Source organism: Osmerus eperlanus, chromosome 7 (genome assembly GCF_963692335.1).
Source record: "Osmerus eperlanus chromosome 7, fOsmEpe2.1, whole genome shotgun sequence".
NCBI lineage: Eukaryota > Metazoa > Chordata > Actinopteri > Osmeriformes > Osmeridae > Osmerus > Osmerus eperlanus.
Window position 1 is genome coordinate 16,178,323 of NC_085024.1, and position 26,329 is coordinate 16,204,651.

Sequence of the window (26,329 nt, forward strand, 5' to 3'; positions counted from 1 at the left end):
CCACCTGACTCACCTGACTATTTGTTCATGGGATTCTCCCTGCCTCGGAGAGTGGGTTAGAAGTGCAGAGCCCATTGTATGAAGTGACAGTGTTTTGTCCAGAATGCCCAGCTATCTGCAGTCAGCAGAGACCACCTGGGATCAGAAACCAGCCCCAGACAAACACTGCAATTAGCGGGTGACTGTGTCAGCTGGAGCTGGACTGAAAGGGATCTTTTCCTAGGTCGCTTGGGAGGGCTAAGGGATGGTGATATACTTTTCGAAAGTTCTGTTCTTTGGAGAATACATCTGCCGAGGTGTGTGTCTGTGTGTGTGTATATGTGTGAGTGTGTGTGTATGTGTGAGTGTGTGTGTATGTGTGAGTGTGTGTGTATGTGTGAGTGTGTGTGTATGTGTGAGTGTGTGTGTATGTGTGAGTGTGTGTGAGTGTGTGTGTATGTGTGAGTGTGTGTGTGAGTATGTGTCAGAGAGGGAGAGCTGAGTTACACCGTGTCACCTGATAAGACCAGAGGCATTTGACCTTTGGTGACCCCCGGTCGTTTTGGGGCCGGTGTTGTTTGTACAGAGAGGCACGTTTACGTCCTGTGGTGTGTGTGTGTGTCCTGAGGGTTCGAGGTATGTCCTGGGTAGCAGCTGCTGAGGGGGACAGAGAGGGAGGGACACTGGGAAAGCCACTCTTCTCTTTTTCAGTTGCATGCAGCTCCTCCACACACACACTTTTGAACACACACAAACAGGTGATTAAATCAGTGATATAACATGCCTCAGGTGTGCTGTGTGTTCCCTTGTTTCTACCTGTTGTCAGAGCAACCAAGCGTGTGAGTGTGCGTGTGTCTGTTTATATATTGTTGTGTGAAACACAACTGATGAGTAATTGTCTCAGGTCAAAGCAGATTCTGACAAACACCGGGATCAGAGCTCGTATTGTTGTGCGTCTCCACTGGATCCAGACCAGACGAGATGATCAGACATGGAGGAAGCGGCCTCTGTGTACTGGTGGGCCCTGCTAGGTTTGCATGTGAAGACTTAAACAAACAACCACGGTGACAGGAGAAAGAGTGACTCACAGACACACACACGCACGCACAGCTGGATCCAAAACAAGCCGGGAGAAGCAGGAAAGTCAAGCGTTTTACGAGTCACGTGAACACATGCGCACGCACACACAGAGAAACTCACATTCAGAGGAGAGTCTGCAGGCCCCGGCCCCAGTTCCAGCCCCAGTTCCACCCCCAGCCTCAGTCCCAGTCCTAGCCTCATCCCCAGCCTCATCCCCAGCCCTAACATGGCACATTTCCATAAAGCATGAGGAGCCCAGAGAGGCAGCTGCTGAGAGACCGGCTCTACTCTCTGACCCTTTGTCAATATGTACACACACACACACACTCACACACACACACCGTTGCAGCCGTTGCTCCTGTTTTGGATGTTAACCCTAGTAAGGAAGGAGATTAAACACACAGAAACAGCACTCTCTTGAACCATCCAATCACAGTCCAGAACAGCAATGAGTCACTGGCTGAGTTATTACGCAAATACTTCTCGTCTCTGTCTTTCTCTACTTGTTCTTTCTCTCTCCTTTCACCCTCCCCCTCAATGTCCACTATGACCTTGGCATGTGTGTAACTGAGCACTTGGAAAACAACCTGCTGACAGAGGTTCAGCTCAGGATCTTGGAGCAGGGTTTAAAGGCCTGCAGGTCCACTGTTGTTCTGGGGCCTGTCCTGACCTGTTCTGGGGCAGTGGACCAGGCAGAGGCTCCACTCCCCCTCCCCCATCTGAGACTCATCGTGTCTGGCCGAGTCACTGACACAGATCACCCCTCGCTCCCTCCCCCTCCCAGGAAAATGTCTCCCCCTAGCTAAATGGGTGAGGGAGATGTGATATATGAGGCGGTGTTGGAAAGGAAACCCAGCTCCTCACCTTGTGCATATCCAGTACAGAGAGAGAGAGAGAGAGAGAGAGAGAGACAGAGAGAGAGAGAGAGAGAGAGAGAGAGAGAGAGAGAGAGAGACATAGAGAGAGAGATACAGAGAGATACAGAAAGAGATAGATACAGAAAGAGATAGAGAGATACAGAAAGAGATAGACAGATAGAGAGATAAACTATATACTATATAAATTGTTTCTAAAAAAGAAAGAACAAAAGGTATGGCAACATATAGACAGACAGCTTGTGTACTTGTGTGTGCATGCGTGTGTGTGTGTGTGTGTGTGTGTGTGTGTGTGTGCGTGCGTGTTTATAGATCTGAGGTCGTCTGGGTTTCACACAAGAGACAGCGGTCCTGGCATGTTATGTTCTGGAGGCCAGGTCTGTAACACAAGCCAGTAATTGATTCATTATATATATATACACACACACACACACACACACATACATAGACACACACAGGGAGAGTAGCCTGTTTATGAAAACACAGTCTGACACAACACCGTGGTTGGTGGTGTGTCATGTTCCTCGTCCCATAATAATTTACATCCACAGCTGCCTGTCGCCAAGGGAGAAACCATTTGCGTTTCAGTTGGACAGTCTCCCCTGTCTGTTTGACTTTCATCAAGAGTTTAAAGCAACAAGTACCATGCATCATGTCTGCTAAGAAAACATAAGGGCTCATGTTCCAGCCCAGAGATAAAGACTGTGTATGTGAGTGAGAGAGAGAGAGAGAGAGAGAGAGAGAGAGAGAGAGAGAGAGAGAGAGAGAGAGAGAGAGAGAGAGAGAGTGCCTCTTAAAACAACAGAGATTCTGACACACAGATAAGGATCAGCACTCCAGTGTCTCAGACTGGAGACACACCAACCCAGAATCCTCTCTGTAGAGAACACATACCGTCCCAGAATGCTCTCTGGGAACTCAAGTTAATGGCCCCACTGTCTTTACACACCAGAGGAATGTGAAATCACTGTGATCTAAAAACAACACTTACCCAGGAGAGAGACAGAGAGAGAGAGAGAGAGAGAGAGAGAGAGAGGTAGATAGATAAATAAAGAGAGAGAGGTAGATAGAGGTAGATAGATAGAGAGGTAGAGAGAGAGAGGTAGAGATATGAAGGATACCAAGTGAGGAGAGAGGGCTTTTAGAAAGACCCATCAGCAAGAACAAAAAGTGAAAAGTGGATGTGTTTATAGGTCACCTTACCACACACACACAAACATGTTGATGTCTCTCCCTCTGCACAGCCCCCCCCCCCCCCCACCCCCAACACCTCATTCCAGATCCCCAGTTCACCCTACTCTCTCCCTTTCTCTCTCCCACTCGCTTTCTCAGGTTATCGCCGATCAGGCTGTTGTTTCGAGAGCGCTGGCCAACATTCAGCTCTGGGTGGAGACGCGGGGAGTGTAACTTTGTGTGAAACAATGCGTGTGTGCGCGTGTGTCTCAGAGAGAACATAATAACTCCAGTTCATGCTAGTTGAGCCCTAGTCTGGCCGCTCGCCCAGCCCTGCGTTTCTGAAGGCTGCTGCCACGCGCCCACACAGCCTGATCGAGAACTACTCGAACATAAACGGTGTGCGTGTGCGCGTGCCCTGCGTGCCATGTCAACAATAATTGTTAGCAGGGCCCAGTCTGAACTCAGACCCTCGGGTCAAAGTTTGCCATTGTCAGCTTCCTCCCCAGACATGGCCTGCTTAATCTCCATATCCTCACAATAACACATTAGGAGAGGGGGAGGGAGGGAGAGATGGGGGAGGGAGAGAGCAAGGGAGAGATAAACAGAAGGGAGGGAGATGGGGATAGGAGAGGGGGAGGGAGGGGAGAGGGGAGGGGGACGGAGGGAGGGACGGAGGGAGGGAGGGAGGGAAAGATAGACAGAGGAGGAGGGAGGGAGAGCGATGGGGAAAGGTGCATCTATACCCCGACAGCTGTAGCCCCGGGGCTGTTTATGGATGTCTATGGGGGTAAGTACAGTTGAGCTGAGCCTAGAGGCATGGGGTCAGTACTGGGTAGCTCAGTGGAATGTCTGGGTCCTCCTCCAGCACAGGTCTCCAGAGGACCAGGCGGCTCGCCTAGTTGTCCAGCCCACAGAGAGAGACGCTGCCTGGGTCTGTTCCCACGAGGCTCATGGGAGCATGGATCTCCGCTATGCCTGACCATCTCCTCTGTGTGTGTGTGTGTGTGAGAGACCGTTCCAGGTGTCAAGCCCTGGTTTCCAAACAGGAAGCCTGTGGAGGGCTATTGAGCGTGGCCGCTGTGGACCACGCCTCCCCAGTACTGTCGTCAGACGGGGACAGAGACGTCAGGAGATGAGGTGGAGGGAAAGCCCCGCCGCACCCGGAGCAGAAAACAAACACATGCCATGGAAAACACAGAAACACACTTCCTATTGCCTGCATAGCTGTTTAAAAGAGGGCTAGGAGCAGAGGGGCTCGCAGCTCTGGCGGGGAGGAGGAGGGAGGGAGGAAGGGAGGGATGGGGGGGGGAGGGGAGGAGGAGGAGGAGGGAGGGAGGGAGGGAGGGGGGGAGGGGAGGAGGGAGGGGAGGGAGGGGAGGAGGAGGGGAGGATGAGGAGGGAGGGAGGGAGGGAGGGAGAGGAGGAGGGAGGGGAAGAGGGGAGGAGGGAGGGGAGGAGGAGGGAGGGAAGGAGGGGGGAGGGGGAGGGAGGGAAGGAGGGGAGGGGGAGGGGGAGGGAGGGGAGGGAGAGGAGGGAGGGGAGGAAGAGGAGGGAGGGAGGGGAGGAGGGAGGGGGAGGAGGTAGGGCAGGAGCACAAAAAGGCCTGCTCGGACCACTCCAAACTATGACCGTAACCTTCGAAACCGCCCGTCTCACCTGTCTTTGAGGAAGTCGACGACGCGTCTGAAGTCGTCGGCGCAGTACTCCCTCTTCATGTCCATGAGCACGCTGTCGGAGGCCGACTGGACGGGGACGTGCAGGAAGGCGTACACCCGGGGGTGGTTCATGATCCGGGCCATCTCCTGGGGGAGGAGGAGGGAGGGAGAGGGGGGCGTTACACACACTCCCCATCATCAATCATCATTCCTCCCACTGTCCTGTACTCGGCGCAGCACAGATAAGCACCTGTGTGTAGCGTCAGCCTTTTTCTCTCTCCGCCACCTGTGAAATCTCCACTCCGGCACACACATCCCGCACACACACCCTGACGGGGCGTCAATTGAATAAGTAGACACCCCACCATCCCTCCCCGCCCCCCTCGGTGTTCTCTGTGAAATGTCCCTTTTAATAAATTGCTAAGTGTGTAATGTCATAGTCGCTTTGCACACTTGTAGTCTCGCCCCGCAGCGCAGCGCGCCTTGCCGTAATGGAACGCAGAGCGAGCACGGGCAGAAACGTCCGAGGCGGTTATGTCAACGCAGGCGCCGCTGAAGACCTGCAGCACGCGCTCCCAGGAGACGACACTCACAGACAGGAAGAGTTAAGACTCAGCAGTTTTCCCACTCCGCAGAGGTTATGGAAATCCTCAGTTGTTTAAAACTTATCCGGGGCAAGTGGAGTCTCCTTCAACGAGGTCCTTCAGCCCTCTCACAGAGGCCTTGGAGCTCCAGCGCAAACCTAGACTCCACCCCCTCCCTCCCCTCTGACGGGATTCTGAGAGCCAGGGCTGATCTCCTTCCTGTCTGAAGGTCAGAGGACTCTCTCCGACACGGCCGGTGTGTGAATTAAGATGACAGCCTACACGTGACCCTGGCCCCTCCTCCTCCTCCCTCCCTCCCTTTCTGCCATAAAGCAGACACACACCCACGTACATCCCCCTGGCATACGAGCACACACACACACGGCAATGGACATGCCCCCCCCCCCCCCTCCCAGGACAGTCGACGTTGGATGTATGGCGCACCAGTGGGGCCTTGCTTCTGAAGAGATAAATGAAGCGGTGAAACACCCCCCCCATATGAGACTGTTCTACACACGGGTCACCTGGCAGCGCCACGCTAAACAATAGAGGAGCCAACGCACAATGGGGCCAATGACAGATGGGGGTCAAAGGGCAAATGTAGCTGAGCAACCAATTAAAAAGCACTCTGACGACAGAACCCCTCGACCAGTGTGACACCGGCCCGGCTCATAAACGACTCGGCACTAAGAAAGAGACGTTAAGAGAGAGCGAGCGGCAGAGCGAGAGAGAGAGTGGGTGAGAGAGAGAAAAAAAGAGAGGGATGGAAAAAGAAAAAGAGGAAAAAAATCAAATAAAACACCAGCAAAAACAGACAAATAAAGAAAGATACAACAGAGGGGGGTGGGGGGGGGGGGAGAGAGAACAATAGCTCTCCTGGACAGATGTTGTGAAGCGCACAGCTGCTGGTGTAGGTACTGGCACATCTGGAGCTATTCTCTGCTATTCCCAGACTAATCTGAGGCTAACAACACTATCGCTGGCCAGGGAGAGGGGCCACGTCCTGCTTCCACCTGGAGTCCAGGGGAAGAGCCGTCTTCGAGGAGAACTTCTCAGAGGCCAATGCAGACCTCTGATGCTCACAAACACAACTGTCCACATGGGCCTGGAAAATGTGTGTGTGTGTGTGTGTAAAGGGTGTTTTGTGAATATGGTAAAAGGGTGTGGATAGTTGTTTTACCCAGTTGATTTAAAAGCATTTTGTGACAGGGCACCTCCGAGTTAATGTTTCTCTCAGGAATCTCACCACGAACGAAAAGCACCTCATGAGGTGATATTGATTACCTCTCTGATAAACTCTGCTTGTTTAGCGTGTTTAACCAGAACCTCTTAATTCTTCTTGCTCTTTGTATCCCCTGTAAATGAACGATTGTGCTTCTGACTGAATGCAAGGTTGCTGTAATAGTCAGGGGGGTTTTTTGAACAGAGAAGATTTTGTTAAGCTATGAAAGCACTCTGGGGCAAAGCTGAGGTCACACTTCTCAGAAAAATCTTGATTTATTCTCCCTTCAAAGAGGCTGTATAGAGTACTGGTCGCACGTTTAGCTGCAGGGTAGTCGAGACGAGCACAATGTTTCCTTCATAACAAACAACTTCAGGTTGAAGCCGGGTTCCTAGCTTTAGTTTGAAAGGAAAGTCTGGCAGTGGATTCCTTTCATATCCCCCAAGGTTAAAGGGAATACTTCGAACAGGCAGCAGCAGATGGCTTGTACAAGCACTGTACCCCGCAATCACAGTCATATAATCATTACCCGAGCACTAATCACTATTAAGGAGAGAGGAAATGGTTTCGGTGAAGAATTTGTTGATTGCGGTCCATCTCCACAATTAAAATCCATTGTGTGGCTCCCTCTCTTAGTCGTTCTCCCTCTCCTTGTCCTCCTCCTTCACTGCCCTTGTTCTCCTAGCTCTCCCCCCATCCCCGCTAGTCTACCTCTCTTGTGCAGCCCAGCATGGGGTTAGCCATTAGATGATCAAAATTAAAAGAATTAATTAGATCGAAGAATATGTGCTGATTGGTGCGCATAAATCCTGCCTCAGCACTGGGACCTGTAAAGGATCTGGATGAATGGGGGGGAAAGGGGGGGGGGGGGTATGCTAAGTGGGAGAGGTGAGAGACATGCTGGAGATAACGTTCTGGTCTCCCACTGTTAGGTGAGTCGTTAGATAACTACAGCTGGTCTGCAAGGACGAGCTTTAGACAGAGGATACCTACCTCTGCCAGCTCTAGACTGATTCTTTCACCGACTTAAGTCCATTGCCCAGCGCTTAGGTTAGACTCTGATCTATCGTTCACCCATCGTTTCCTTACAATCCAGAACTTTTCATCTTGACGTCTTCTGTTTACAAAATAAGGAGAGTAGTTGAGATGCTGAGTTGCTAATTAAACATTTCATTAATCGACTCTGTATTCTCTGACCACCCCCTCCCTGACCCTCCCTGATCCCCGCCCCTCTGCAATGCATCTTATTTACCAGTAAAGGCCTCGTTTGCTCCAGTATGATAATGTGTGCCCTGAACTCATTACATACACACAATGAAGACTCTCCGCTGATTATAATCAGTGTGTGTGTGTGTGTGTGTGTGTGTGCTCCTACGCATGCCTCGCAGATGGCACTGCGTCTTTTGAGTGACAAAGATTGTGTGGTGGGCACAGGGGATTCAGCATGCTGGGGTGTGAGGGTTCCCTCCATGCCAGGGCAGACAGGGGTGGGGGCGGGGCCTGCTCTGGGTCATTCATCACGGGAGGGCGACAGGGTGTGTCACGCGTGTGTCATGCCTCCTAATGACTCCTCATCAGTGGGCGCAGTACGGCGGAAACACGTCAAGCCTCCTTGAAACACCTTCCACATTTAGCGTCCTCCTGGCACCCTTTCCTCAACTCCCGTCTTTTTCGCTGGACTTTTTTTTGGACTAAAAGGCACGATTCCAAAAGCCTCAGATGAGAAGGAGAAATGCATCTATGATAAAAAGCATGCAAGAAGCAAACGTAAAAATAGATCACTGAATAGAAACCATCGAGTGAAAGCTTTCAATCCTATCAGTTGGTTATTTACTAAATGACACCTTCCTGTTGAATGCCCGAGAGGTTTAATCAAAAAGTGGCATTTCTCAAACGAACGAAATCCCATCAAAGCTCACAAGCGTGCCAAACAGTCTCTTGAGTAAATCATTCCCTTTAATAGCCATGGTCCACCGATAACAGGGGGAGGAGACCACACAGCGCAAAGAAGCCAGGCTACAATATAGAGACTTGAGACATGAAAGCCAGACCTAATAGAATTGCAGACCTGACAATGTAAGAGAGATTGGTCTCGCTCAACCAAACGGGTTACCAGGGTCTGGTTGAGAGATGCAGCTCGAGTAATGATTCACTATGACATTATAATACCCTCAATACTTAACGCCTCACAGCCTCGCTCAGGCTTTCATCTCTCCCTGATCAACGGAGAAGCTGGGACTCGTGCGGCGTTGGGATGCGATCTGATTGGAGAATTAGATGAAGAAGATATGAATTCCAATAATACAGATAAAAAGCGGGACATTCCAATCACGTACTCTTTAGAAAAGGCCGATTTCTGGCTTTAAGAGAATCGGTTGAGGAACATAAAAAAACAAACATAATAATATTGGAAAATACGCGCTAATTAAACAATCCTCACCATGCATTGAGTGTGGAACACACCGTACATTATCTAATGAGTTTCCCTGCCTGCTTCCCCAAAGGACCGGTGAATCGGTGTTTTCTTGTATAATTGCTGTTTTCTTTGGAGCCAGAGTCTGTGTGCTGGCCGCCCGTCCCTGAATAACACACCATCTGCCGGAGGGAGGGAGGAGAGGGGGCACTCGCGTGAGGTTTGAATGGAAAGGCCAGCTCCCAGCCAAGGCATTTCAAACAGGCTACTGCGACAGGGAAACTCAGGGCAGAGCGATATCAGCCAATCTGTCTTGGGCTCACATACATGGGCAGGCTGGGACTGGTGTAATGTGTTGAGTAGCACTGAGGGTACAGCTGATGTAATCCACACCTAAATAATGATTTGGCGCCTCACACCGAGCAGTGTACCAGCATGAAGTTGAGAAGGCTTGAATTTTAAGAGAGCTCCTGTATGAAGCGCAATACAGGCAAAAACCAAGCGAGCATAATTGCTTCGTCTATCTACTACTGTGTCTAATCAGCCACACTGTACAGCCATCCACGTAAATGAGGCTATAATACACAGTAACCAACTTTGCTCCAACATCTCTGATGTGAAGACAGAAAGGATGTGAGTTTGTGTGGGTGTGTGAGTGTGTGTCACGTGTGTCTGAGTGTGTGCGTGTGTGCCATGGCCTGGGGTATCACTAGATTAGCAGGTGTCTCCAGGGCTGGTATCTCCAGTTTTACAATACAAAGCGGCACCGACTTTACCTACTGGAGATAATTAATCATTTAAAATGTCATTCTGTGTCTGAGTAAATTCATGTCCTGGAGGGGTGTCGGGTCTGGCTACACTCACTAAAACACACACACACATGCAGGTTCATAATCATTGATCGGTCCAGTTCAATTTCCCAGAATCATTGGCGACGCCAAGTGCTAAAATTAGCCACTCTCCATCTCCACGTCGATGGCATTCTGTTCAGACAGGATGAAGAGAGGATCAATATAAATGGATGTGGAAGGCTTTAGGTGGATTCGACTTCAGACACACACATGGTGTCTGTCCCCACTGAAACGTAAATGTCTGTCAGATGACATCACTTCCACACGAGAGTGATAAGACCACTAAGACAACTCCAGTGACCTGGAGAGGAGACTACGGGCCGCAGACTGCAGGGAGACAGAGCCCGGGCATCTGGTCTGGGTGGAGTCATCCATGTAAGTTTGCAATAACTGCTGAACCATAGGGTGCACTTGGTTTGTTTTCTCAACACGTCACAGAGTGGTGGGGGCTGCACTTTGGAGACAATTCAATAGCTTTATGCAGCGCAGAAACAGCCCCGTCCGCAGCAGTGGAGAGGGGTTTTCAGCCTGGCTTGACAGGGCCGCTGCCACGCTGGTCAGGCCTGCCTCCTGGTGCGGCCATAAGTGAGGCAGCACTCAGCACCGAACCGTCCGAGAGGCACCGCCACTTTCCTTCAGGCGGACATCCCTGTCAATCAAGACCAGCTCCCTCGGATACCCACACCCTTCACTCCTGCAGTACGAGTTCTGCGGACGGTTTCCAACCAAGAATGTTAAGGTAAGCAGGATCATGTCATGAACAGAGAGGGAACCCGCCGCAAAACGTGGCTTCAACAGTTTTTAAGTCTCGTTGGTTTCTATTTTGCTCAGTTGCACGGTTATAATCCGATGGTGGCTCGACAAAGACGACCACTAACCCATCCCTTCAACCTCGCTTTGCGGTCATAATTCACGCAAAAACACATCAATATGGATCTCTGTCTCCGTGTAGGGTCCGCCTCTACCATGCTACATTAGGCCCCTAATGCACTAAGGGTCCCAGGAGAATCATTACTATGAAAATTGCTCGTGGTCTGGTAGGAAATTAGCAGCCAGAGCTCCAAATACAAAATGACACTGCTCTGCTCCACTTTCCCCACCATCTTAGTACAGTAGATCAAGATGTGTGTGTGCGAATGGGTTTGTGTGTGCAAGTGTTGATAACCACTGGTTAACACGCATCCAAAGAGGCAGATCCCACCGGCTCAGCCCTTAAGAACCCTTGAGGGAGCCCCGTCCAACCTCTGGAGTCAGAGAAGAAGAGGAGGCCAGAAGAAGGAGCGCTGGAGACCATGGCAATGTCACGATGCGTGTGTCTGTGGCTGTGTCTGTGGCTCTCAGTGTGCCAACACTGACATGTACAGGACGTGATGTCGTTTGAATACATCTGAAAGCCCATGTCTTCATGTCTTTATGGTTTACACACAGGGAAAACAAGATTAAAAAGCACCTGTTTAAAATCAACATTCAATAACAACTGTTTTGGTTATATTAAAAAAAGAAAAAAAAAAAAAAAGGTTATCACAGTTTGCAACACTTGCTTTAAGAGTATGTGTTGGAGGCCTTGCACTGAAGTACTGACATTGTGTTGTATTATGTATGTGTGAGTGTGTGTGTGTGTGTTTGTGTATATATACACACACTATGGTATTTGGTAAGACATTGTTAATAAATGAATTGTTTCCTGGCGTTGTAAAAAAAATTATATATTTAAATATAAAATATAATATGTAATATATAATATATTCAGTATTTATGCGCCCAATGTTAAAGTGCAATTTTGCACTTTAACATTGGCAACGCCAGGAAAAGATTCATTTATTAACAATGTATGTACAGTTTTATTACCAACAATAAATAATACATTGGATAGGCAAACTATGCCTAAGGAAGTGTGAACTATCCTCGTGTTCAGCTACCCTGCTTTCAAATTCAGTTTCTTTAACTTGGCTGCCCAGGTGAGCCTGGGGTCCTACTGCATGTGCCTGATTAGGAACGAGAGGCTACCGATACCAGCGTTCAGATGAGATCTCAGCCGTGCCCATTGTTTAATTGATTTGATCCTGAGGACTTTAATAAGCCGCTGAGTCCATTTAGTTACGCCTGTTGATTTTCTAGTCAGGTACTGTAGTGAAGGCCCCTCCTCCTCCTCCTCACTCTTATACCCTAATAATCAACCCTGAATGCCTAGCAGCTGCTGGGTAATGTGGCTCCTGTGCTAAGGCTGAATAACGGAGCTAACTCCTGCTAAACACCTGCTTGAAAGGGCACTCGGTGCGCCACTGAATGACACAGCTTCCGCAGGTACAAACCACCGTGCAATTTTAGCCCTCTTTAAATAGAAATGCAGAAACTCTGGAAGTTCTGAGACAAAAGTGAGGGAGCAGGAAGAAAAATAAGTACAACTGTGGGAAAGAAGTAAGATTTGTTAGGGATTTCTGTGTGCGGTGATTTGAAGAGAGCCATTAAAGACCCAAAGTAATCAAAAATGTCAAAATGAAAAGCCCATGAGAGGCAATCTAGAGATAACAGCCCCAATCACGGCCGGAGCCCTGTCATTTCTGCTTCTGTCACAGGAGGAGAAAATGTGACCGTTTCTGAAGAGTGCTCTTGTCATTTCTGCACCAATCCAAGCCATTTTAGTTTGATTTTTCAAATATCAAGTGATGCAATACCTGGTGTCCTTCAAAGAATAAGTGAATAAAAAATAATAACAATAGGTTTCCTCCTGACGGAGGAATCCTAAAAAGGAGACTAAAAAAAGGGAAAATTCTGAATTGTTCTGCTGAAACAGGGGCTTCTAAAAACATTTTCATTGAGTGATGAAAAAGTGCACAGGAACTGCAGTATGAATGAAGGCACCTGAATGTTTTGGTGAATGGCGAGTTATAGACATACATGCACATTATAATAATTCTTAATTTTTTCTAATACGAACAAAGACCACAATTCTATAAGGCTTTGGGTATTCATGAGTGGCACGCTATACAATGGCAGTGTAGATTTCAATTAAATTACAGTTAATACAGGCAACAGCACCTTCGAATGAACTGCTTAATATATGATTGTGGACAATTAAAGGTGTAGTGGGCAGATATAGTGCCGTCAACTCCACACACACTCTCACTTCTCTACATTTCTAATTAGCATTTAATTGTTATTTCCCTTTCATTAGAAAAAAAGAGCTTCATCAGTTTTTAATTTGAATGTATCGAAGCATAAACGTAACCTATACATATGGGGACAGAATTACAACCTCAATTAACCCTGGGCAAATTAAAAGTGCTTCCCACAGCATTTCATCTGCAACCCACAGTAGGACGATGTCCTCTCCTGTCTTCACGTGATCCTGGAAGAGTATAGACTGGATCTATAGAGTGTACTGTATAAGGAGTCTAGACACCTGTCTGCTAAATGTAGTTTGTGTGTGTGTGTAGGGCATGTGTGTGTATGCATGTACATGTGTGTGTATATATATGCATGTGTGAGTGTACAGTACATGTGTGTGCATGCATGCGTGTGTGTGTGTGTGTGTCTCACCTCCAGGTGCTCCAGGATGTAAGGTGGGTTGGTCATGCCCAGACGAAGCATGGCTCCCTGAGGGATCTCCTCCACCAGCCTCCACAGCAGAGTGGGCAGGTCTGTGCCAATGTCCTTCCCATACGCCCCCGTGTCCTCACTGGTCAGCCAGATCTCACACACGCCCTCTGATGGGAGAAGAGCAAGATGGGTTAGAAGAATATAGCACGAGTGAGAGGCAGAGAGCGAGAGAAACAGAAAGAGAGAGAGCGCAAGTGAGTGAGTGAGAACTCACTTCTCTCCGGCAACTTCTACAGCATCCCCCTTCCACGACATGCATGCTTGCCACAAAGAGCATCCCTAAGCAAACTAAGGGTCCTCTTCACAACACACCCGAAAACTCACAGACAAAACGCTCACGACGCACGTCTGTGCGCGTCGGAGGAACACCGCGGCTCGGCCGTCCGTCCGGAAAGGATTCGTCCGACCACGGAGAAGGAGGCGCTGAAGGTCATCCTGAGACGGGGAGCAGGCGACAGATAAGTTCTGGTTTGGAGGCGCGGAGCTCGGCTGAGGGCGTCTAATGTGGCGAGAGATCATTACCCACGCTGAGTATGATCCATGCGGTCGAGGCCGAGAGAGTAAGTAATGACGACGTCGCGGTAATTGGAAGGACAAATCAAGAGCATTACCATTAACTTTGATGGGTGCCTCGGAAGGAGCGTCCGGAGACAAAAGGGGCCGGCGCGTGGCTGTGTGCAGGAAGGCCTTCTCTTAATGTGCCGAAGCACTGCTAGAACCATGAGGGATATCAGGAGCTCATTAGAAAGCCATCGTCTTCGGTGTCGTTTTCTAAGCGAAGCGTCTCGCTGTCTTTTGTCAACAACCTTAAAGAGAGGTGGGGGGTGGGGGGGGGGCATGGGGTTCGCTTCATTGCACTGCCTATCCATAACGTCTCCGCTCCGTAGAGTCTGAGAGCGATGAAGACTCTGATGGTTTGTCGTGCTCTCTCTCTCTCTCTCTCTCTCTCTCTCCCTCTCCGTCTCTCTGTCTCTCTCTGACACGGGGATGATGGACTGACTGTGACAGACATGAACAAGTGCTTCGTCTCGTCTGTCAGGATTCCAGAAACAGTTCGCTCCGGAGGTCCCTCTTGTTTACTGTTAAAATGTGCCGACACAGCAGACGGAGAGAGCAGGAGAGCGTGTGAGGCAGAGTGGAAAAGTGAGAGAGAGAGAGAGAGAGAGAGAGAGAGAGAGAGAGAGAGAGAGAGAGAGAGAGAGAGAGAGAGAGAGAGAGAGAGAGAGAGAGAGAGAGAGAGAGAGAGAGAGAGAGAGAGAGAGAGAGAGAGAGAGAGAGAGAGAGAGAGAGAGAGAGAGAGAGAGAGAAAGATAGAGGGGAACGGTGAGAGACAGAAAGAGGGGAACAGTGAGAGAGAGAGAGAGTGAGAGAGAGAGAGAGAGAGAGAGAGCACAACAGACAATTACAGCACACGTGGGAAAGTATTTCCTCACAAATATAAACAAGACAGATAAAAAAAAAGCTACAGTCTCGAAACATGCTGATGAAGCCCGGACAAGACGGCGACACGTCTTGACAGAGACGCGTCTCTCAGCGACAGCGCAGGAAACCTATGTCGCATAGTCATCATAACTCGAAGCCTAAAAAAAACACCGCTCTGCTTCGAGGCCTCCGTGCCGTTCCACGGCTGCCGGACACAGCTGACCGTCCTGTCCATAACTGTGTCCAGAGACGCTGAAACGTCGGGCTTCCCTCCAGGACCCAGTGCTCCGTAAGTACTGTACATGTGTACATGTGTAAGAGCAGAGCGACACCCGGGTGCTGCCACGTACATGTGTAGGAACAGGAGGACGGGCATCCTGAACAGACACTTCCTGCGGCAGCGTAACGAGCGGCCGGAGGGATCTCCGCCGTGCGGTGCCGGTTAGGGTCTGAATCGGTCAGGATCCAGCTGAATCCTTGAACGCGGCCAGGTAACACTGCACTCAGGTGGGGAGCTAACGAAGCACTGTGGTCTTCCACACAGACCTCTCCGTCTCGACGGGACCCGACAGAGCATCAATGTTCCCAAGCACACACACGCACTCACCATCTATACATTCTCACTAGCAGCTCGAACTCAGCATTGATTAATTATCAATAGGATCCGACACGGTGCCTACTTCAATAATTCACTGCAGTGGATCCCTTAGGCAGTCCAGAGCTACATAACACTAAACACATAAATAATAACACAGCCGCAGCTTATGAGCTCGACTGGTCTAAGAACTAGACGCATGTGGAACACCGTCTCTCCTTCAGCGCGCTGTGCACATTTCTCCTCAGATATGAATGAGTTGAATGAGTTCCCCCCCGAACAAACAAACTTCTGTTTTCCGATGTCAAGATTCATGTGTGTTTTTTTTGGTACCTCCAGCCACACTGCTCCATAACTACACGTTCTCTCTGAGGCTTCCGGAAGACTGTTCTAACCTTGGATGGATCACAGTGCTACCCATACTTATTACACAACTTCTACCTCAGTTTTAGTGTTTCATAAGCAGGTAATCAGTTGCTGAAACACGGACCAGCCCTTGCTGAGGTTGACAGTGCATTAAACGAAGAAAAATAAATACCTCTAAAAAAAAAAATTAAAACACACATTAACCCTGTTGAACTGGCCTGTCCGAGCTGTTAAAAACCCAGCGACCATAACAGGATGAGTGCATGGAACTTTTCCACACACCCACCCCTGTCACACACCGCCCGTGTCATGGGTGTCACCCTGACCTGCCTGTTCTTTCCAGATCAGAGTCATCTAGGTTTGTGGTTGCACATGGAGGGGGGGGGGGGGGGGGGAGGGGGGTAGACAGGTGGAACTCTACTGGGCAGTGAGTTGAAAAGAGAACCCTGAGAACTTTCCTTCTCTCTCTCCCATGAAAACATCATTCGGGGGACATCTAGCATCCAGCTAGAGGACAAGGATGCAGGAGAGGACATCTAGAACCCAGCTAGAGGACAAGGATGCAGGAGAGGACATCTAGCACCCAGCTAGAAGACAAGGATGCAGGAGAGGACATCTAGAACCCAGCTAGAGGACAAGGATGCAGGAAAGGACATCTAGCACCCAGCTAGAAGACAAGGATGCAGGAGAGGACATCTAATTTAGGACCCGACAGGAGACAAGGGCTTGGTTTCAAACCACCTCTACAGTAATTTCTCCCTACTGTTACATAAAGAGCATGGTGAGAATCTCTTATTCTTGTAGAGGGGGGGATGGGTCAGGGAGGGAGGGGGTGAGGCAAGGAGGGAGGGTGGCAGGGAAGAACAGCTTTGAAGTATGTGCTTTGAAGAGCATGTCAGAACTAATCAATTCAACTAATTTGGAGGTTTAATAAACCAGCATTGTGGAAAAGAAAAAATTGCATTAAACGATACACGACGCTCTTACACTCAAACAAACTGAATATTGCAAGAGCTTAACAGAACGTAAACCTAAATTGTTAATTGTCTCTCTGCTGAAGAAGCTCGTTGCTGTCGCTGGCTTTTTAAAGCTTTTTTGTGAATCATTTATTCTGTATTCCATCAATGTTAAACTCTGTTTACACTGTATCACACTGAGCTGTGGGCACGAATAGAGTGCAGACGGAAGGGGGGGGGGGGGGGGATTGAGGTAAAGAGAGAGGGTTAAACAAAACAGTGCTAAGTACTGTGTCTTCTCCCGCACCACCTCCATCGAGAGATAATGCATTCCAGAGACCAGCTCCCAGACCCACACAGCCCAGCACGCCAGCCTCGAGCAGGGCTGGATGAAGGCCTGGACGAAGCCTGGATGCAGCAGGCCTCGAGGCCATGTCTCTGGGTAGAGTGTCCGGGGAGCTGGGCTGAAGTCGCTAAGCTTCATTACGTTTTGAGGGTTTAAATTGAGGCCTGCGAGCGTCTCGTATTGATGACCTCATAACCTACAGTATAGCGGCGGCAGTCTTATTTACAGGCAGCATCATATTAGCATTAGATTAGCATGCTAGCCAGAGCCAGGGGGCAACGGGAGAGGCTAACCTGGGACAAGGATTCGCTCGCATTGCCGGCTTGCATATTTATGATGACATCAGACCACCTCATATCACACTCTCACCCCTCTCCTGCACACACACACCCTGCCCCATACCTTTACATAATCTCCCCCAGTTTTATTTTCGGCAATCTGCATGATAAACAGTGTGTTGCCACCGGCAACAATAGTCCCTGTGCATCTATAGATGTTTATTCATGCTCAGATTACAGTCAGAGTCCCCAGGCACTACTCCTTATCTACATCTCTCTCTTTCTCTGGCCTACTCTGCTTGCCATACACAACCAGCTAACGCTTGTTCCTCACTGTGAATCCCATTACAGACACCCATGCGAGTCCCGGACATCCTGTACACCCTGACTCCCTGGAACCAAAACACAAACAACCATCCTGTAGCGACGCGCTACCGTCGCGACGCATTCCCGGGGCAACAACACGTTCCTGTGATTTCCCGCCACTCTCCAGCGCTCAGAGAAGCACACCGAGTTGTGTGTGTGTGTGTGTGTGTGTGTGTGTGTGTGAGCAGCTCTCTCTCTGCTACCTGGATATGAACCTGATAGGCTGGCATACACTACTTACCAACCCAAGGGCCTGGGTTCAGGTTAGCTTCATCCCTCCATCCTTCTTCCTCTCTTTGCCTTCACCCCACTATCCTTTCATCCCCCCATTCCCACTTTTTCAAACTACCCACCAACATCCATCTTGTAATGGAGTTTTTAACGCTGTGCACCAACCTCGGCTGTCAGACAGGGTGTGTGCGTGTGTGTGTATGCGGCAGGTTGTTTGAGGTGGCGTCTGGTGAGGCTTTGATGTTCCACGCCTCTTCAAGCAGGAGAGCGTGTGCAACATACGTATGTAAGCGGTACGTTGGCGGTGGCCCGGCCTTGATCTAACATGGGCCCCGATTAGAACCCTCTGGTGGCGGCGGGAACAGGAGGAGCACGTGTGGTGCATGACAGCGAGGGCCGGGGGTGGGTGGGCGGCGGGCCCGCCCCTCTCCCCGGTGAGGAGAGGAGATGTGGTGTGCCACACTAGTCACAGTTTGTTGGTGGGGAAGGGCCAGGGAGGGATGACACACTCACAAACAACCGCAAGAGTGGAATTGTGGTCTGTGACTGTAGATTGGGGTGTGTAGCGCTGCATGTACGCAGGTGAACGGGGTATACCCACCTCTGAGGGGAAGGATTTACCGTGTACTCACCTCGGTAGAGAAGACTGACAGTGACACCCACCTACAAATAATGACATACGATTCAGTGTCCATCAATCTAATGGGAGCTAAGCCGCAGCCAAGTGGAACGACACTCGTCCGATCAGAATCAGAATGGGTTTTATTCGCCATGAAAGTTTGCACAGACAAGGAATTTGCTTTGGCAGGAAGGTGCAAACATGGAACATATAGGAATCAAAAAATTTAAATATGAGCACTAACTATACTAAGGGTACATAACTAGCAATACTAAGTGGAATTAGAATTAAAATAAGCTATACATTAAAATAAAATATAAGTTGCATTAATTTACAATATAAAAATACAAAAAATACAAATATTACAAAAAATACAAATGGTACAAGATTGTATTGTCCAGTGCAAAAAGCAATGTGTTTTAAGGACATTGAGTCATGAAGTCAGTGTGAACCCTTGGCCTTGTTGAAGAGGCCAACAGCGGATCAAGGCTTAGTTGGATTTACGGCATGTGAAAAACGGTTTTGATAGCGAAACACATGAAAATATAAAGCGATGTTCTTACTTTTATTATTATTGACCAAGGCATGCCGTAATAATGCCCTACGAGGTGTCCAATATCAGGAAATGATTGAAGACACACAACACTACGCCACTGTATAGAATATATCGGTTCATCTTCTGTTCCAGTGGTATATTCCACTCGTCAAACCCCCCGAAACCGTGTTGAAGGACAGCCCTCTAAGCCAGGGGGTTCCTCAGAGTGACAGGAGGACCTCAGAGAGCATGCTGGGTAATATGCATATCCATATGCAGATGGCTGCCGGCATACATACGTGGCCCCAGGACCCAGGAGAGCGATCTGAGGACTGAGACTTCAAGGGAGAGAGGAGGAAGCTGGCTCCGAATCTGGGCTGGCAGGCCTGATCTGGAGTCAGGTGAGGCTGTGAGTGCTGCTCTGCAGCGAGTGTCTAGCGCCTCTGGTTAGAAGAAGAGAGACACTGACAACAAATGCTGTTTGTAAACACACACATCCACATCTAAGGGGTCAGATGGATGAGCGGTTAGGGAATCGAGGCTACCAATCAGAAGGTGGCCGGTTTGATTCCCCGGCCGTGCAAAATGACGTTGTGTCCTTGGGCAAGGCACTTCACCCTACTTGCCTCGGGGGAATGTCCCTGTACTTACTGTAAGTCGCTCTGGATAAGAGCGTCTGCTAAATGACTACATTTAATGTCAAATGTACATCTCAGTAAAAGCATTTGCATGTAATGCAATGCTTGTACAGGTCTGATGTCACAGGGATTAGACACATGTATGACAATGTCAACACATGTATGACATGTGTGAAACGTGTGAGATGGGGCGCTGACAGGGTTTACACGCATTGTGCTCCATAGGACTATCCAGTCAAGAATGATATAGGGGTTTATGAAATTCATCATTGCAGGCTTTTTCATTCAAAACATGTAATACATTAATAGGGGTTGACAGTGAGTGTTGTAAGTATCACAGACTGTGTAAAGGTTGGGAGCAATGAGGCGACAGATGCACTGCGGGTCGGACACACCCAGATATTGCATAGCAACTGTGTGTGCTTACTATTATGGGATGACACGTCAACGAAACGTTACTGGTTATGCCGCTACCGTGATCTGACCTTTGACCCCCAGTTGAGTTGGCTAGTGGGTTTCCTCTCAGAGAGGACTTCTTGCCAGGGCGTGGCTGTTTTGCACCTTAGGCAAATGTAGGAGAAAACACGCTCAAGTTTATTTAAAGTGAAGAGTTCTTGGAGTTTACTTTCTGCCCATATTCCCCTCTCCTCTGATAGTGGCTGGAATAATGAGGTGCAAGTATAAATATGCCCACATACACACACACGTGTGAGCACACACACGGATCGATAGCCTGGTGTTCCCTCTATTCGGTTTGATCAGTCTCAGAGCCAGTCTGTTTGCTTTGATCCTCCTGGTGCTTCATCCCTCCATCTCTCTCCCTCCCTCCTCACTTCCCCCCTACCCTCTCTCACCCCCTCCTCACTCCCCCCCTACCCTCTCTCACCCTCTCTCCCTCCCTCCTCACTTCCCCCCTACCCTCTCTCACCCTCTCTCCCTCCCTCCTCACTTCCCCCTTACCCTCTCTTACCCTGTCTCTCTCACACATCACTATTTGTATTTTAGAAAAAGACCTGGGGGGTCTTTATCAGTCTAATGATGTCTGGGACAGTTCAACACAGACTTTGGGATGACCGCGGGACGATAGACCATAACAATATCAAATGCATACACCAGTGGTACAACACGCTTAAACACAAGGCGGGTGAAACATATTACATTTAGCTCTCATGTTTTTTTACTTTTAGAAACTATTTTACTACAGCCACACCAAGAATTGTGTTAGCCCCACCATGAAACAAACAAGAACATTTGTGTATTCTATTGTGTATTGTTTGAACCCCACGACTGTATGGATTACTGAAATGGTGTCGCGAAAAACCTAGAGCCATGTCAGAATGTCAAAATGCAAAAGCACAATAATTAACATTTTGGGACAAGTTAAGTTCAGGTCAGGACGGTTCATTTTGAACTTGGGGACGGTACTGGGACAGTGAGGAAGAGCCCTGCTCTCGATCTCTCTACTCTGTCACCTCCGACATCCTCAGGCCCTCCCTACAAAGACAATGGAAAAACAACATCTCTTCTGTCTCTCATCCTCCTATCTTCTTGCCCCAGCGGAAGTGAGACAGGACAGGGGTGAGGGCAGACACCCCTCACCCCAAAAACATCAGGCCCCTACCGCCAGCTTAACCCTTGTGTTATCTTCGGGTCATTCTGACCCATCAGTCATTGTGACCCACCGTCGTATTGCGACAAATTTACCGCATACAAAGACAAAGTGAAGCATTTTCTTTTAACAGCTAGGCTGTCTCAGACCCCCCACATTGCAAAGGTTAAAAGAAAATTATTTTAATTTGTTTTTGTATTGGGTAAAATTGGGTAAACACAACGATGGTTCGTTATGAACCTTTGGGTCATGTGACCCGAAGGCAGCACGAGGGTTAACCAATCAAAACCTGGCTCGTTAGTGAGACATCATCTTCACGCTAACATCAAACGATCGCTCACTACACCCACAATGCACCACAGGACCCATACCCACAGCTCCATGGTCATGACTTGAGGCTCACTGATTGGCCGCCATGAATATGTATCTCTCAGAACCAATCGGAAAGTGTCTTGGGGGGGGAGGGGGGGTCTCAATTCTTTATGTTTTTGATTCCATCTCTTGTTGTTAGAAGCCAGTGGGGTGATCAGGCATGAGCACAACCCAACAGCAGTCATACATAAACATACTGCAGCTGGGGGGGCTGTCTGACCTTCACACACCCTGGCCCCGCCCCCTCCAGGAAGAACCAGAGGAGGATTTTGGGGGCAGATGTCAACACAGCTCAGACAGACAGAGAGAGAGAGAGAGAGAGAAAGAGAGCAAAAGAGAGCGAGAGAGAGTTAGAGAAACCAGGAATGAGGAATGTCTAAATATGATGACTGTCTCCACTACATTTCAATTTACTGTGAAAAAATACTAAAATTGTATGCAAATTCTATCCTGAATTGTGCCAGTAATCTTTGAAGTTTAGAAAGTCACCTATCACTCTGGCTTCTCCGGCCATGCTTTCATCTCCAAATAAAGACGTATGTTAACCCTTGTGTTATCTTCGGGTCATTCTGACCCATCAGTCATTGTGACCCACCGTCGTATTGCGACAAATTTACCTCATACAAAAACAAAGTGAAGCATTTTCTTTTAACTGTCGGGCTGTCTCAGACCCCCCACATTGGAATGGTTAAAAGAAAATTATTTTTATTTGTTTTTGTATTGGGTAAAATTGGGTAAACACAACGATGGTTCGTTATGAACCTTTGGGTCATGTGACCCGAAGGCAGCACGAGGGTTAAAGTGGGCAAAAAAGGCAGTGTTGTGTGTGTGCGCGTGTACATGTTTCACTCGATCAACAAGAAGTTGATTGAGGGGTGGAATTACAAATTGAACAGGGCGGGGTGTAAAATCAAGGAAGAGCTTCCACCTCTAATCTATTGTCCTCTATAGGATGTTGTGATAATTATCTCACGCACACGCACACACACAGTTTAATTGTGGTAATTAATCACCTAATTGGAAACAACAAATGTTGTTTGGCGTCAGGGGTTCCTGGGTAGACGATGATCCTAGCGTGTGTTGTGTGTGTGTGTGTGTGTGTGTGTGTGTGTGTGTGTGTGTGTGCGTGCGTGACAGGTGGACGTGGTTCCGCCGTCAGCAGGATGGCGTGTGTGATCCCGTGTTCTCCGGGCACGCGGGTTCACAGGGAGCTCAAGGTCAGGTGACTCATATCACCACAGACCTTGTTCACCATCAACAGGCATTGTTATCTGTTCTAATTAATAAATGAGTGTCACTTAGAGCAGTAATAAATGCAGTTAAAGGGATCCTAAAGTCGGGGATGATTAGCATCAAAGCTGCTGTGTGCCACAGGAGTAAGGAGAGACACAGGACTGTTCGGACATCATGTACAAACGACTGCCTACTGACTTGATCCTGCTTGATGCCATTCAGATAGAAGCTACTGATGTGGAAAAGAAGAAACCAACTGTACAAGAAGGATGTAGTATAGATCTGTCACCTTTCTCCTGAGAAACTCTTGGTCATTCTTTTATCGGATGCTCTGTAGGGTTTAATTTTAGAATTTTGGGGTGTGTGTGGGGTGTATGAGAGGCTTGGGGGTGGTGGTGAAAGTGTGTGTGTGTGTGTGTGTGTGAGCGCGCCTCACTGAGCCGCGACAGTAAATAGGTCTTTGCATCACTGAGGGGCATAAGCCAGCCAGGGTGACCAGCGTTTGCAAGTAAACCCACAAACACGGTGAAGCTTTGACGATGAGGGGGTATTACACATGGAAATGAGTTACCATTAAAAAGTCATTGATGTGTTAATGTTTAATATTGGCTGGAAAGAACTCTGGGGCAGCCCCCGCCTCGCAGTCAGGCCCAGGCCCTCCTAATCAGACATAACAAGGTCTCCATGTTGGAAATAAAGCCCACTGACCTCGTTTTCCCCTCGTTCACGTTACATCCAGACACAGTTGTTTAATTGAATACACAACGTGCTGGCTGTAAGTGTTGTAAATGTAGGCTATCCCACCAGGAGGCCATCTTGGTCGTTGTTTATTAATCCAAGTTATCCGGTTGCCACAGCCAAAACCCAGGCATGTATGTTTTGCATTGACTCTGATTAACATGGTTTGTTTACAAACAGAAACAACTGGGATGAATTTGAGAACAGCAAGGCTCTTATCCCTCCTCGCTAGCTCCTTTCTGTCAGGCTACTGTCAGGCCGTGTGTGTGCAAGTGTGTGTGTGTGTGTAAAGATAACAACAACAATGGGGGTGGTCGGGAGGGGGGGGGGGGGCGTCCTTAAATGTAAAAAACATGTTGCTTTGCTACATTATTGATGGGTTCTCCTTCAAATCCCCTCAGGAAGCATGTGTGTTCAGTCTAGTTGCAAATATTTTTAAATGGAAAGAGAGAGCAAGAGAGAGAGTGAGAGAGAGAGAGAGAGAGAGAGAGAGAGAGAGAGAGAGAGAGAGAGAGAGAGAGAGAGAGAGAGAGAGAGAGAGAGAGAGAAAGAGAGCAGGGGGGTGGGGGGTTCATTCCAAGTGAGGGTCACACCCCTGCAACACCCATTAAAAGTCCCCCGTGTATCTCCCACAACCCCCCTGCAACATCCACCAAGGGAGACAAGTGATTGGCTGGGACTTCTGTAACCTGTCAATCCACCCCTCTGGAACATAGCCATAACTGGAGCAGACAAGAAGGTGTTGTTTGGACAAGAGGAATGGTCTGTGAAATTAGGCAGGACTGGATTAAGCTATGAACCCTGTAACTGGTGTTACAAAACACAATACCCTTGCATGCATACTCACACATGCATAGGTAATAAATAAACTGACAAACGTCTCTTTTGAGCCAAAGTGATCAAATGTATTACCTAATGTATTTATTATTAGTTCTAACAGAAATAATAATACAAAATAAAATACAAAATGACAGCAAACAGACAGGGTGTGAGAGATGCCGCTAGGAAGTCTGGGTAAGCTTCTCCCAAAGGTCCTACACCCACGCTTCAATAAAACCCCCCCCACCCCCACCCACCCCCACCCAACCACCCCACCCACCCCCACCCACCCACCCCACCCACCCCACCCACCCCCACCCCCCCCCACCAGAGAAACAACCTTTGTAGGAGCCAAACTGGCAAGGGAGTATATGGTATCACAATATGGGAGGATACAAAATGAAGCATAGCATAGCCTTCACAGGCACTGAAAAAGGACACTGTGTTCTAGATAGCTTTTGTTTAGGTCTTTAGATAGGGCTCCTAGAAATGGCCTTGTCGCTCCTTCTATTTTCCTCATTCAAAGTTGCATGGCATTATACACTTTGGCAATATTGTGACCTCTCGGGGCCCCCTCAGACAAACACACTGCTTTCGGCATGGAGGTGGGGGGAGGGCGGTCACACTACCTTGGACAACAGGCAGCAAATGACACCGCCAGGCCCTTAACCTGGCTGGCTGTGTGTCCGTGTGGGATTCCTCTTTCAGAAAGAAGATAGGAGAGAGGGAAGAAGAAGAGCGAGGCACCAGAGGACAGCAATGGAACAGCTCAACTAAACTATCAGGGCTATAACAGGCCAAGTCTCTATGCGTGTGTGTGTGTGTGTGTGGGGGGGGGGGGGGGGGGGTTCGCACAAATAGACGAGGAGTAGTCCTGAGTGGACATATCAAGCCACATTAGCTGTGGGGGGGGCCGTCTACGCGGGGGGGCATCTTCGGGCTCGGCCTCGCCCTCCACTCAGAGGAGAGCGGCTGCAGCGAGATGACATCTGTGTGGAGAGGACGCCCAGCCAAGCGAGAACCTTCCCCCAGACCTGAAGTGACATTTAGTGCTGCTGGAGAGATGATGAAATGTCAGACAGACAGACAGACACACACACACCCACATCCCCTCCATGCCCCCTCCCTACTATCACCAGGCTGCCTGCATCCCCCCTGCCCCACACACACACGTTACCCCGGGTCACCCCCCCCCCCCATCCCATCTTGGTACGGGCCAATGCAGGCCCCCGCGAGGACAGGATACACAGATACATATCTACACACGCACACACACACACACACCGATAGCTGCACTGGACTGAACCACATTTCATGTTCTGACAATGGCACACAGTCTCCACAGAACCTTAAGACACCCAGCGATGGGAGCAGCAATGACACATCAAACCTGGAGCACACATGCAGGCCGACTGGTGCTGCCTGGCGGGGACGCCTTTCGTAGAGGACACCCTTTCTATCATCCAAAACACACACACATACGTATGCTTCTATTCAGGCATTGGGGCAAATAAGCATGGTGGGGGGGCGGGGGAGTCGGTGGGCTGGCGCGGGGGGGTGGGGGGGGGGGTCGTAGCCATTAGTGATCTCTTCACACCCCCTCCAGGAGCTTCTTCTCACCTCGCAGGGAGGACCCCGGGGGAGTGCAAGGGATTCTGGGTCATGGTGAGTTGGGGGGTAGGATGGCAGGGGACTGGGGACCTGCCCATTATCGCTCACACACACACCCCACAGAGTCAGTCAGTACTGTGAGTGACAGGATGGCTCTGCC

At 49.1% G+C, this 26,329-nt stretch overlaps 1 protein-coding gene across 1 annotated transcript in view; it reads right to left on the reverse strand.

Annotated features, from left to right (window-relative positions):
• Window positions 1-26,329, reverse strand: part of cdkal1 (CDK5 regulatory subunit associated protein 1-like 1) — a 164,112-nt gene that overhangs the window by 71,339 nt on the left and 66,444 nt on the right. Inside the window, exons 9-10 of the mRNA XM_062465209.1 lie at window positions 13,376-13,542; window positions 4,767-4,912 (exon numbers count right to left, since the gene is read on the reverse strand). Of these exons, the coding sequence (XP_062321193.1) occupies window positions 4,767-4,912; window positions 13,376-13,542 (313 nt within the window). The remainder of the gene's footprint in view (window positions 1-4,766; window positions 4,913-13,375; window positions 13,543-26,329) is intronic.